The sequence below is a fragment of the Bombina bombina genome, chromosome 2, assembly GCF_027579735.1.
Source record: "Bombina bombina isolate aBomBom1 chromosome 2, aBomBom1.pri, whole genome shotgun sequence".
Lineage (NCBI taxonomy): Eukaryota > Metazoa > Chordata > Amphibia > Anura > Bombinatoridae > Bombina > Bombina bombina.
Window position 1 is genome coordinate 221,439,685 of NC_069500.1, and position 14,527 is coordinate 221,454,211.

Sequence of the window (14,527 nt, forward strand, 5' to 3'; positions counted from 1 at the left end):
TTTATAATTTACGCCTATTATCAATTTTTCGTTGTTCTTTTGGTATCTTTATTTGAAAAAGCAGGAATGTATGTTTAGGAGCCAGCCCATTTTTGGGGGTTTAGCACCCTGGGTAGCACTTGCTAATTGGTAGATCAGCAAGTGCTACCCAAGTGCTGAACCAAAAATGGTCCGGCTCCTAAACTTACATTTCTACTTTTCAAATAGATACCAAGCTATCAAAGAAACGTAATAGGAGTCATTGCAATATATTAACTTCGACAAAGCCTTTCTACGTATGATTTGTTTTTCATTTTTCTTTCTTTGTGTAACAAATTATCATGAATTCTTAGATACAGCTTTAAAGAAAATAATTTTTTTTTTTATTTTTTTTTTTAGGCCAAACTGTTTTCAAATTGTGGTTCAGCACTTTAGTGAAGAGCATTACATTTTTTACTTTGCTGGGGAAACTCCAGAACAAGCAGAGGTTAGTACGGTGATGAAACGGCATCAATATGTTTGTTGTCCAGGTGAGAGACTTTTGTATAGACCTATACTAGTAAAAACTATTTGGAGAAATAAATTGACAGTAAAACAGAGGAAAGTTGCTTCAGAACAAAAGAAGCCATTTAAAAGTTTTCTCCAACATTGGTGTGTCAGGTCCACGGCGTCATCCATAACTTGTGGGAATATTCTCTTCCCCAACAGGAAATGGCAAAGAGCACAGCAAAAGCTGTCCATATAGTCCCTCCTATTCTCCGCCCACCCCAGTCATTCTCTTTGCCGCTGAACAAGCAGCATCTCCACGGAGATGGTGAAGAGTATGTGGTGTTTAGTTGTAGTTTTTTATTCTACTATCAAGAGTTTATTTTAAAATAGTGCTGGTATGTACTATTTACTCTGAAACAGAAAAAGATGAAGAGTTCTGTTTGTGAGAGGGATATGATTTTAGCAGCAGTAACTAAAATCGTTTGCTGTTTCCACATAGGACTGTTGAGATGAGATAACTTCAGTTGGGGGAAACAGTTGGCAGACTTTTCTGCTTAAGGTATGACTACTCATATTTCTAACAAGACTGAGTAATGCTGGAAGGCTGTCATTTTCCCCATCATGGGGACCGGTAAGCCATTTTCTTAGTCGCAAACAGAATAAAGGGCTTAATATGGGCTATAAAACTGGTAGACACTTTTATGGGCTAGATCGATTGCTTTATTTGGGCATTTTATACAGCTTGATGTTGAAATTCACACTTTATAACTTTGGGGAACGTTTTTTTACGTCAGGCACTTGTTAGACACCTTCCCAGTCAGGAAGGGCCTTCTATGTAGTAGGCAGAGCCTCATTTTCGCGCCATTACTGCGCAGTTACTTTTGAGAGCTGGACATGCAGCTGCATGTGTGTGGGTCTGGAAGTAGTTGAAAAGGTTCCTAGAAGGCTTCATTTGGTATCGTATACCCCCCTGGGTTTGGTAAAGTCGCAGCAAAGGCTGTAGCTGGGACTGTAGAGGGGTTAAAACTGTAAACGGCTCCGGTTTCATCATTTTAAGGGTTAAAGGTCTGAAATTTGGGGTGCAATGCTTAGAATGCTTTAAGACACTTCATAGTTTTTCACATATTCAGTAAAAAAGTGTGCCCTGTTTAAAATTTAAAGAGACAGTAACGGTTTTGTTTTAAAACGGTTTTTGTATTTTATTGACAAGTTTAAGCCTGTTTAACATGTCTGTGCCTTCAGATAAACTATGTTCTGTATGTATGGAAGCCAATGTGTCTCCCCCTTCAAAATTGTGTGATAATTGTGCCATAGCGTTCAAACAAAGTAAGGACAGTACTGCCACAGATAGTAAAGTTGCCCAAGATGATTCATCAGATGAAGGGAGTAGACATAGTTCTACATCATCTCCTTCTGTGTCTACACCAGTTTTGCCCACGCAGGAGACCCCTAGTACTTCTAGCGCGCCAATGCTTGTTACTATGCAACAATTGACGGCAGTAATGGATAACTCCATAGCAAATATTTTATCCAAAATGCCTGCATTTCAGAGAAAGCGCGATTGCTCTGTTTTAAACACTGTAGAGCAGGAGGGCGCTGATGATAATTGTTCTGTCATACCCTCACACCAATCTGAAGGGGCCATGAGGGAGGTTTTGTCAGATGGGGAAATTTCTGATTCAGGTAGAATTTCTCAACAGGCAGAACCTGATGTTGTGACATTTAAATTTAAATTAGAGCATCTCCGCGCACTGCTTAAGGAGGTGCTATCTACTCTGGATGATTGTGACAACCTGGTCATTCCAGAAAAATTGTGCAAGATCGACAAGTTCCTAGAGGTTCCGGTGCACCCCGACGCTTTTCCTATACCCAAGCGGGTGGCGGACATAGTGAATAAGGAGTGGGAGAAGCCCGGCATACCTTTTGTCCCCCCTCCTATATTTAAGAAATTATTTCCTATGGTCGACCCCAGAAAGGACTTATGGCAGACAGTCCCTAAGGTCGAGGGGGCAGTTTCTACACTAGCTAAGCGCACTACTATTCCTATCGAGGATAATTGTGCTTTCAAAGATCCTATGGATAAAAAATTGGAGGGTTTGCTTAAAAAGATTTTTTGTACAGCAAGGTTACCTCCTGCAACCTATTTCGTGCATTATTCCTGTCACTACAGCAGCGTGGTTCTGGTTCGAGGAACTAGAAAAGTTGCTCAGTAGAGAGACTCCGTATGAAGAGGTTATGGACAGAATTCACGCACTTAAGTTAGCTAATTCCTTTATTTTAGATGCCGCTTTGCAGTTAGCTAGATTAGCGGCGAAAAATTCAGGGTTTGCAATTGTGGCGCGCAGAGCGCTCTGGCTAAAGTCTTGGTCAGCGGATGTATCTTCCAAGACAAAATTGCTTAATATCCCTTTCAAGGGTAAAACCCTTTTTGGGCCAGAATTGAAAGAGATTATCTCAGACATCACTGGGGGTAAGGGCCACGCCCTCCCACAAGATAGGCCTTTCAAGGCCAAGAATAAGTCTAATTTTCGTTGCTTTCGCAATTTCAGGAATGGACCGGCCTCCAACTCTGCAGCCTCTAGACAAGAGGGTAATGCTTCGCAAACCAAACCAGCTTGGAAACCGATGCAAGGCTGGAACAATGGTAAGCAGGCCAAGAAGCCTGCTGCTGCTACCAAAACAGCATGAAGGAGTAGCCCCCGATCCGGGACCGGATCTAGTAGGGGGCAGACTCTCTCTCTTCGCTCAGGCTTGGGCAAGAGATGTTCAGGATCCCTGGCCACTAGAAATAGTTTCTCAGGGTTATCTTCTGGAATTCAAGGAACTACCCCCAAGGGGAAGGTTCCACATGTCTCACTTATCTTCAAACCAAATAAAGAGACAGGCATTCTTACATTGTGTAGAAGACCTGTTAAAAATGGGAGTGATACACCCAGTTCCAACTGTGGAACAAGGAATGGGGTTTTACTCAAATCTGTTTGTAGTTCCCAAAAAAGAGGGAACTTTCAGACCAATTCTGGATTTAAAGATTCTAAACAAATTTCTCAGAGTGCCATCGTTCAAAATGGAAACTATTCGAACGATTTTACCTTCAATCCAGGAGGGTCAATTTATGACTACCGTGGATCTAAAGGATGCGTATCTACATATTCCTATCCACAAAGATCATCATCAGTTCCTAAGGTTCGCCTTTCTGGACAAACATTACCAGTTTGTGGCTCTCCCATTCGGGCTAGCCACTGCTCCAAGGATTTTCACAAAGGTACTCGGGTCCTTTCTAGCGGTTCTAAGACCAAGGGGCATTGCAGTGGCACCTTACTTGGACGACATTCTGATACAAGCGTCGTCTCTTTCAAAGGCAAAGGCTCACACAGACATCGTTCTGGCCTTTCTCAGATCTCACGGGTGGAAGGTGAACATAGAAAAGAGTTCCCTGTCTCAGTCGACAAGAGTTCCTTTCTTGGGGACAATAATAGATTCTTTAGAAATGAAGATTTTCCTGACAGATGTCAGAAAGTCAAAACTTCTAAACGCTTGTCAAGTTCTTCACTCTGTTCCACGACCTTCCATAGCTCAGTGCATGGAAGTAGTAGTGTTGATGGTTGCAGCAATGGACATAGTTCCTTTTGCGCGAATTCATCTAAGACCATTACAACTGTGCATGCTGAAACAGTGGAATAGGGACTATACAGACTTGTCTCCAGCGAGTCAAGTAGATCAGAAGACCAGAGACTCACTCGGTTGGTGGCTAACCCAGGATCACCTGTCCCAGGGAATGAGCTTCCGCAGACCAGAGTGGGTCATCGACACGACCGTCGCCATTCTAGTGGGCTGGGGCGCGGTCTGGGACTCCCTGAAAGCTCAGGGTCTATGGTCTCGGGAAGAGTCTCTTCTCCTGATAAACATTCTGGAACTGAGAGCGATATTCAATACTCTCAGGGCTTGGCCTCAACTAGCAAAGGCCAGATTCATAAGATTCCTATCAGACAACATGACGACTGTTGCTTACATCAACCATCAGGGGGGAACAAGGAGTTCCCTGGCGATGAGAGAAGTGACCAAAATTATAAAATGGGCGGAGGATCACTCCTGCCACCTATCTGCAATCCACATCCCAGGAGTGGAAAACTGGGAGGCGGATTATCTGAGTCGTCAGACATTCCATCCGGGGGAGTGGGAACTCCACCCGGAGATATTTGCCCAGTTGACTCAATTATGGGGCATTCCAGACATGGATCTGATGGCGTCTTGTCAGAACTTCAAGGTTCCTTGCTACGGGTCCAGATCCAGGGATCCCAAGGCGACTCTAGTGGATGCATTAGTAGCGCCTTGGGCCTTCAATCTAGCTTATGTGTTTCCACCGTTTCCTCTCATTCCCAGGCTGGTAGCCAGGATCAAACAGGAGAGGGCCTCGGTGATCTTGATAGCTCCTGCGTGGCCACGCAGGACTTGGTATGCAGACCTGGTGAATATGTCATCGGCTCCACCATGGAAGCTACCTTTGAAACAGGATCTTCTAATACAGGGTCCATTCGAACATCCAAATCTAGTTTCCCTCCAGCTGACGGCTTGGAAATTGAACGCTTGATTTTATCTAAGCGTGGATTTTCGGATTCTGTGATAGATACTCTGGTACAAGCCAGAAAACCTGTAACTAGAAAAATTTACCATAAAATATGGAAAAGATATATCTGTTGGTGTGAATCCAAGGGATTCTCATGGAGTAAGATCAAAATTCCTAGGATCCTTTCTTTTCTTAAAGAAGTTTTGGATAAGGGATTATCAGCGAGTTCTCTAAAGGGACAGATTTCTGCTTTATCTGTCTTGTTACACAAACGACTGGCAGCTGTGCCAGATGTTCAAGCTTTTGTTCAGGCTTTGGTCAGGATCAAGCCTGTTTACAGACCTTTGACTCCTCCCTGGAGTCTGAACTTAGTTCTTTCAGTTCTTCAAGGGGTTCCGTTTGAACCTCTACATTCCATAGATATCAAGATCTTATCTTGGAAAGTTCTGTTTTTGGTTGCTATTTCTTCTGCTAGAAGAGTTTCTGAGTTATCTGCTCTGCAGTGTAATCCGCCCTATCTGGTGTTCCATTCAGATAAGGTTGTTTTGCGTACTAAACCTGGTTTCCTTCCAAAGGTTGTTTCCAACAAGAATATTAACCAGGAAATAGTTGTGCCTTCTTTGTGTCCGAATCCAGTTTCAAAGAAGGAACGTTTGTTACACAATTTAGATGTAGTTCGTGCTTTAAAGTTCTATTTAGAAGCAACAAAGGATTTCAGACAAACGTCTTCTCTGTTTGTCGTTTATTCGGGCAAGAGGAGAGGTCAAAAAGCTACTGCTACCTCTCTTTCCTTTTGGCTGAAAAGCATCATCCGATTGGCTTATGAGACTGCCGGACGGCAGCCTCCCGAACGCATCACAGCTCACTCTACTAGGGCTGTGGCTTCCACATGGGCCTTCAAGAATGAGGCTTCTGTTGATCAGATATGTAAGGCAGCGACTTGGTCTTCCCTGCACACTTTTGCCAAATTCTACAAATTTGATACTTTTGCTTCTTCGGAGGCTATTTTTGGGAGAAAGGTTTTGCAAGCCGTGGTGCCTTCCGTTTAGGTAACCTGATTGGCTCCCTCCCTTCATCCGTGTCCTAAAGCTTTGGTATTGGTTCCCACAAGTTATGGATGACGCCGTGGACCGGACACACCAATGTTGGAGAAAACAGAATTTATGCTTACCTGATAAATTACTTTCTCCAACGGTGTGTCCGGTCCACGGCCCGCCCTGGTTTTTTAATCAGGTTTGATGAATTTCTTTCTTTAACTACAGTCACCACGGCACCCTATGGTTTCTCCTGTTTTTCTCCTGTCCGTCGGTCGAATGACTGGGGTGGGCGGAGCCTAGGAGGGACTATATGGACAGCTTTTGCGGTGCTCTTTGCCATTTCCTGTTGGGGAACAGAATATTCCCACAAGTTATGGATGACGCCGTGGACCGGACACACCGTTGGAGAAAGTAATTTATCAGGTAAGCATAAATTCTGTTTTTAGGTCATTAAGATCCATGAAATAGTTGCTTGCAACTGTATGTAAAATGAATGACTAAAAAATGTGTACTTTATAATAAGGTACAAATTATTCCAGGCAATTAGGTTAATAGTAAACCAACTTCTCTGAGAAAGATACAATCTTTAATAGGAATTCCCAGTCGTCCTACTCTTTATGGTGTTTTGATCTAATTGTAGTTCTTTTTTTACCGTTTCTCTTGCTAGTGAGATCATTTATCTTTCCAATGTATATAGTTCTGACCCAGGATTGCACTTCATGTGCCAGCCACCCTCTTCCCCTTAAAAGTGCACCTGAAATGTAATCTTCTTGCATTGAGCACAGTATAAATAATCTTTTCACATGCCTTTTTTATTCTCTTCTCAAACTGCAAAGCTCTTTCTAGCAGGTAATTTATAATACAGGCCATACTTCCACTTTTTTGACCTCCAGATGGTGCTTTTATTTTCTTCATAAATGAAGAGTCCACAGCTGCATTCATTACTTTTAGGAATTCAGAACCTGGCAACCAGGGGGAGGCAAAGACACCCCAGCCAAAGGCTTAAATACCTCCCCCACTTCCCTCATCCCCCAGTCATTCTTTGCCTTTTGTCCCAGAAGGTTGGCAGAGAAGTGTCAGAAGTTTTTGATAGTCTCTTATAGAGGGTAGTACTCTTCAGCATGGGACTGGAGTTTTAAGTAGTCCTGTAAGCCTCTCAGTGAGAGCATGGGTGAAAAGAGTCCGGAGATGCAGGGGGAGTCTTTCTGCGAAACCATCCCGAATCATATTAACAGCTCCACAAGCAATCAGCGTTGACTAGTTTCGCTGTCTGCTTTCTGCTCTCAAGTCGATGCCAGAAGCGATGCTACTATCTGTCACACTTGAAGGGCCATGTTCCTGTTTCAAGGCGTAGATTTTGGTAAGATTGTTTCATATTTTATACATGTATGATAATGCAAGAAGACAGGGTCACAGTGTGACTCCTTTTATCTGTATAGAATCAAGGGTTAATATTTCCTGAGGGGGATTAGCGAACATGGGGGAATAATCTTATATGTTTATTTGATTTTATGTGAGATGTTATGGGCTCAAAGGCTGTTATGGAATATATAGGTTTTACATTTACTTTGGAAGCCATGCAGCTTACAAGCTTGACGTGCTTTTTCTCATAGCAGGGACAGTCCTGCATTGTGCACCATATGATTCTTCCCTCTTTCCTGACCGGGTGTCTATCAGAGAGGAGTCCTAACTCTCTGTACTGTCTGCGTCGTGGGAGGTGGTGAGCACCACAGTCATTGGGAAATAAAGGTGCAGTTTTTTTGAATAAAATGTTTTATTTTTATAGTTCTCCGGTTATTGCACTAGCGATAGAGAATTCTGTTACTTAGAGGCCATGCCCTCTATTCCTAAAGAGTAATTCCTGTTTATAATGTGAGGAGGCCTTACCGCCGCCTCAATTATGTTCCATAAGCCTTCCTAATGTGATAATATCAAACATGTTTGATACCACTGAGCCGTCCACCTCTGAGGAATTGTCGTCCAGTGAGGTGCTTACCCAACATGCTTATCTCTCTACACATGCAGTTTCCCGTAGCATTGCTGATCCTCCATCTGGAGGGGGCCATTTTTCACTAGATGTTACTGCACAGCTCAGACGGCGGTGTCTGTGGCCTTTAATGCTTTAAATTGCCCTGCTAAGTTCAAGCGAAAGGTTACGTATTGCACTCCTTCCCAGAGTACATCAGATAATTTATTGGATTTTACTCATAGGGTTATCAGAAGATGAAGTTCTTTCCCAAAACTTCAGCGTATGAACATTCTGGGTGTGAGTCTGCTGCCTCTAAACCTCCGGCTGCGGGGGAACCAGACTTTAGTTTTAGGAATTTGGGCTTTCTTCTAATGGTAGTTTTTTGGCAAATTCAGTGGTTCCAGAGGCCAAATTGCCTGAGAAACCTTTAATTCCTAAATTGAAAAGAGTTTGAGGACAGGGTGGTACCTTATTCCTTCCCTGCTCCTGTTAGATCGTGAACATATTAAGAATGAATGGGACTGGATTGTTCCTCTCTTTTACCTTTAACAAATCGCTCCCGGCCCTGGACTCTAAATGGAGTTGAGGTTCCGTCCCTTAAAGGGATGGCACCATCTTCACCCTTGCTAAACGTATTACTATCCCGGTTGAGGATAGCTTTTCGTTTTAAGAGCCCGTGGATAAAGGATGGAAACTCTGTTAAGACAGTTGTTTTCAACATACAGGATATTTCTCCTACATTGGTGTGTCCGGTCCACGGCTTCATCCTTACTTGTGGGATATTCTCTTCCCCTACAGGAAATGGCAAAGAGAGCACACAGCAAGAGCTGTCCATATAGTCCCCCCTCTTGCTCCGCCCCCCAGTCATTCTCTTTGCCTGCTCTGAACAAGTAGCATCTCCACGGGGATGGTAAAGAGTATGTGGTGTTAGTTGTAGTTTTATTTCTTCTATCAAGAGTTTATTTTAAAATAGTGCCGGTTTGTACTATTTACTCTACAACAGAAAGTGATGAAGAGTTCTGTTAAAAGAGGAGTATGATTTTAGCAACAGTAACTAAAATCCATTGCTGTTCCCACGCAGTACTGTTGAAACCAGAGAACTTCAGTTGGGGGGAACAGTTTGCAGACTTTTCTGCTCCAGGTATCACTAGTCTCTTTTCTAACAAGACATAGTAATGCTAGAAGACTGTCATTTTCCCTTATGGGATCGGTAAGCCATTTTCTTAGACTCATAACAGAATGAAGGCTTATAAATGGGCTCTATACTGGTTGACACTATTGTGGGCTAAATCGATTGATTTATATATTATTTATCTGACTTTTGGAGTGTTTTGTGACTTTGAAACACCTTTGGGAACGTTTTTATTACGCCTGGCAGTTGTTTAGACACCTAATCTAGTCAGGAAGGCCCCTTCACTCTGGTATGCAGAGGGAGGAGGCCTCATTTTTGTGCCTCAGTTGCGCAGTTACTTTTGGAAGCAGTGCATGCAGCTTCATGTGAGAGGGTCCTGTGGCCATAAAAACGATTTCAAGAAGGTTTATTTCTGTGTTGAATAACCCCCAAGGAAGGTAAAAGCTGCAGCAAAGGCTGTGGCAGGGACTGTAGTGGGTTTAAACTGGCAAATTAAACAATTAGCTCCGGTTTGCTCATTTAAGGGGTTAGAGAGAAATTTGGTGTGCAATACTTTCAAAGCATTAAGACACTAGGGTGCAAATTTTGTAAAGATCTGATATTTCCTTCATAGTTTTTCAAACATTCAGAAATAAAGTGTGCTCATTTTATTATTTAAAGAGACAGTAACGGTTTTGTTTAAAAACGGTTTTATTGCATTAATAGCCTGCCAAAGTCTGTCTAACATGTCTATACCTTCAGATAGCATATGTTCTGTGTGTATGGAGGCCAAGGTGGTTCCCCCTTTAAATGTATGTTCAAATTGTGCCATGGCGTCCAAACAAAGTAAGGACAGTACTGTCACATTTAATAAGGTTGCCCAAGATGATTCTTCAAATGAAGGTAGTGGGGATAGTTCATCATCCTCTCCTTCTCTGTCAACACCAGTTTTGCCCGCGCAGGCGACACCTAGTAAATCTAGCGCGCCAATGCTTGTTACTATGCAGCAATTAACTGCAGTAATGGATAATTCTATAGCAAATCTTTTATCCAAACTGCCAGCATTTCCCAGAAAGCGTGATTGCTCAGTTTTAAATACAGAGGATGAGCAAGTGGGCGCTGACGATAATTTATCTGTTATACCCTCACACCAGTCTGAATTGGCAGTGAGGGAGGGTCTGTCTGAGGGAGAAATTTCTGATTCAGGAAAAGTTTCTCAGCAAGCAGAACCTGATATCCTGGCATTTAAATTTAAGTTGGAACATCTCCGCGCCCTGCTTAAGGAGGTGCTAACTACTCTTGATGATTGTGACTCTTTGGTGATTCCAGAGAATTCCAGATTGTGCAAAATGGACAAATTCCTAGAGGTCCCTGTGCACGCTGATGCCTTTCCGATACCCAAGAGGGTGGCGGACATAGTGACCAAGGAGTGGGAGAAGCCAGGTATACCCTTTGTCCCACCTCCTATATTTAAGAAAATGTTCCCCATTGTCGACCCCAGAAGGGACGCATGGCAAACAGTCCCTAAGGTTGAGGGGGCAGTTTCTACGTTGGCCAAGCGCACAACTATTCCCATTGAGGACAGTTGTGCTTTCAAAGATCCTATGGATAAAAAATTGGAAGGATTGCTTAAAAAGATATTTGTTCAGCAAGGTTTCCTTCTCCAACCAATTTCGTGCATTATTCCTGTCACCACGGCGGCGTCTTTTTGGTTCGAGGAACTAGAAAATTCGCTCCATAAGGAGACTCCATATGAGGAAGTCATCGACAGAATTCCCGCACTAAAGTTGGCTAATTCCTTTATTTTAGATGCCGCTTTTCAATTGGCTAAATTAGCGGCGAAAAATTCAGGTTTTGCTATAGTGGCGCGCAGAGCTCTTTGGCTAAAATCTTGGTCGGCGGATGTGTCGTCCAAGACAAAACTGCTTAATATTCCTTTCAAGGGTAAGACCCTTTTTGGGCCCGAATTGAAGGAGATTATTTCAGACATCACTGGGGGAAAGGGCCATGCCCTCCCACAGGATAGGCCTTTCAAGGCTAAGAACAAATCTAATTTTCGTTCCTTTCGCAATTTCAGGAACGGACCGTCCCCTAACTCTGCAGCCTCTAGACAAGAGGGTAACGCTTCCCAGCCTAAACCAGTATGGAAACCAATGCAAGGCTGGAACAAGGGTAAACAGGCCAAGAAGCCTGCTGCTGCTACCAAGACAGCATGAAGGGGTACCCCCCGATCCGGGACCGGATCTAGTAGGGGGCAGACTTTCTCTCTTTGCTCAGGCTTGGGCAAGAGATGTTCCGGATCCCTGGGCACTAGAAATAGTCTCTCAGGGGTATTTTCTAGAGTTCAAGGAACTTCCTCCAAGGGGAAGGTTCCACATGTCTTGCTTATCTTCATACCAGATAAAGAGAGAGGCATTCTTAAATTGCGTAGGAGATCTATTAAAGATGGGAGTGATGCACCTAGTTCCAACAGCGGAACAAGGTCTGGGGTTTTACTCAAACCTGTTTGTAGTTCCCAAAAAAGAGGGAACTTTCAGGCCAATTCTGGATTTAAACTAGCGGTTCTAAGACCGAGGGGCATTGCGGTGGCACCTTACTTAGACGTCATCCTAATCCAAGCGTCGTCCCTTTCCAGATCAAGGGCTCGTACAGACATTGTATTAGCTTTTCTCAGGTCTCACGGGTGGAAGGTGAACATAGAAAAAAGTTCCCCGTCCCCAAGGGTTCCTTTTCTAGGAACAATAATAGATTCTGTAGAAATGAAGATTTTTCTGACAGAGGTCAGAAAGTTAAAGCTTCTAAACGCTTGTCAAGTTCTTCAATCTATTCCTCATCCTTCCATAGCTCAGTGCATGGAGGTAATAGGTTTAATGGTTGCAGCAATGGACGTGGTTCCTTTTGCTCGAATTCATCTAAGACCATTACAACTGTGCATGCTCAAACAGTGGAATGGGGATTATGCAGACTTGTCTCCTCAGATTCAAGTAGACAAGTTAACCAGAGACTCACTCCGTTGGTGGTTGACTCAAGATCACCTGTCTCAGGGAATGAGTTTCCGCAGACCAGAGTGGGTCATTGTCACGACCGACGCCAGTCTTTTAGGCTGGGGCGCGGTCTGGCACTCCCTGAAAGCTCAGGGTCTATGGTCTCGGGAAGAGTCTCTTCTCCCGATAAACATTCTGGAACTGAGAGCGATATTCATTGCGCTCCTGGCTTGGCCTCAACTAGCGAAGGCCAGATTCATAAGATTTCAGTCGGACAACATGACGACTGTAGCGTACATCAATCATCAGGGGGGAACAAAGAGTTCCTTGGCGATGAGAGAGGTATCTAAGATCATCAAATGGGCGGAGGATCACTCCTGCCATCTATCTGCAATTCACATCCCAGGAGTAGACAACTGGGAGGCGGATTATTTGAGTCGTCAGACTTTCCATCCGGGGGAGTGGGAACTCCACCCGGAGGTCTTTGCCCAGTTAACTCAACTATGGGGCATTCCAGACATGGATCTGATGGCGTCTCGTCAGAACTCCAAGGTTCCTCACTACGGGTCCAGATCCAGGGACCCCAAGGCGACACTAGTGGATGCATTGGTGGCGCCTTGGTCGTTCAATCTAGCTTATGTGTTTCCACCGTTTCCTCTCCTTCCCAGGCTTGTAGCCAGGATCAAACAGGAGAAGGCCTCTGTGATTCTGATAGCTCCTGCGTGGCTACGCAGGATTTGATATGCAGACCTGGTGAATATGTCATCGGCTCCACCATGGAAGCTACCTTTGAGACAGGATCTTCTAGTACAAGGTCCATTCGGACATCCAAATCTAGTCTCTCTGCAACTGACTGCTTGGAAATTGAACGCTTGATTTTATCTAAGCGTGGTTTTTCAGATTCAGTTATAGATACTCTGGTCCAAGCCAGAAAACCTGTGACTAGGAAAATTTGCCATAAGATATGGAAAAAATATATCTGTTGGTGCGAATCCAAGGGATTCTCTTGGAGTACAATTAAAATTCCTAGGATACTCTCCTTTCTCCAAGAGGGTTTGGATAAAGGGTTGTCAGCGAGTTCTCTAAAAGGACAGATATCTGCTCTGTCTGTTTTGTTGCACAAACGTCTGGCAGATGTACAAGCATTTGTACAGGCCTTAGTCAGAATCAAGCCTGTCTACAGACCCATGACTCCTCCATGGAGTCTAAACTTAGTTCTTTCAGTTCTTCAAGGGGTTCCGTTTGAACCTTTACATTCCATAGATATTAAGTTACTATCTTGGAAAGTTCTGTTTTTGGTTGCTATTTCTTCTGCTAGAAGAGTTTCTGAATTGTCTGCTTTGCAGTGTACTTCACCCTATCTGGTATTCTATACAGATAAGGTTGTTTTGCGTACCAAAGCTGGTTTTCTTCCAAAAGTGGTTTCCAACAGGAATATTAACCAGGAAATAGTTGTTCCTTCTCTGTGTCCGAATCCAGTTTCGAAGAAGGAACGTTTGTTACACAATTTAGATGTGGTCCGTGCTTTAAAATTCTATGTAGAAGCAACAAAGGATTTCAGACAGACTTCATCCTTGTTTGTCGTTTATTCTGGTAAGAGGAGAGGGCAGAAAGCTACTGCTACCTCTCTTTCTTTTTGGCTGAAAACCATCATCCGATTGGCTTATGAGACTGCCGGACGGCAGCCTCCTGAACGAATTACAGCTCACTCTACTAGAGCTGTGGCTTCCACATGGGCCTTCGAGAAAGAGGCTTCTGTTGATCAGATCTGTAAGGCAGCGACTTGGTCTTCTCTGCATACTTTTGCCAAATTTTACAAATTCGATACTTGTGCTTCTTCGGAGGCTATTTTTGGGAGAAAGGTTTTGCAAGCCGTGGTGCCTTCCGTTTAGGTAACCTGACTTGTTCCCTCCCTTCATCCGTGTCCTAAAGCTTTGGTATTGGTTCCCACAAGTAAGGATGAAGCCGTGGACCGGACACACCAATGTAGGAGAAAACAGAATGTATGCTTACCTCATAAATTTCTTTCTCCTACGGTGTGTCCGGTACACGGCCCGCCCTGGCTTTTTAGTCAGGTTTAAAAAATTTTTATTCCATACGCTACGTCACCACGGCACCCTATAGTTTCTCCTTTTTCTCCTAACCTTCGGTCGAATGACTGGGGGGCGGAGCCAGAGGGGGGACTATATGGACAGCTCTTGCTGTGTGCTCTCTTTGCCATTTCCTGTAGGGGAAGAGAATATCCCACAAGGATGAAGCCGTGGACCGGACACACCGTAGGAGAAAGAAATTTATCAGGTAAGCATAAATTCTGTTTTGTTTCAACCGGAGGCGGCTGTTGCCGCGGTTGCTGGAGAAACTCCCTTCTGGTGTGAGTCCTTATAGGATTGATCG

General features: G+C 43.8%; 1 protein-coding gene across 1 annotated transcript in view; it reads left to right on the top strand.

The window, feature by feature from the left end:
* Positions 1 to 14,527, top strand: part of RASA1 (RAS p21 protein activator 1) — a gene marked incomplete in the record, with an annotated part of 550,200 nt that overhangs the window by 216,750 nt on the left and 318,923 nt on the right. Inside the window, 1 exon segment of the mRNA XM_053701476.1 lies at positions 379 to 466. Coding sequence (XP_053557451.1) covers positions 379 to 466 — 88 coding nt within the window.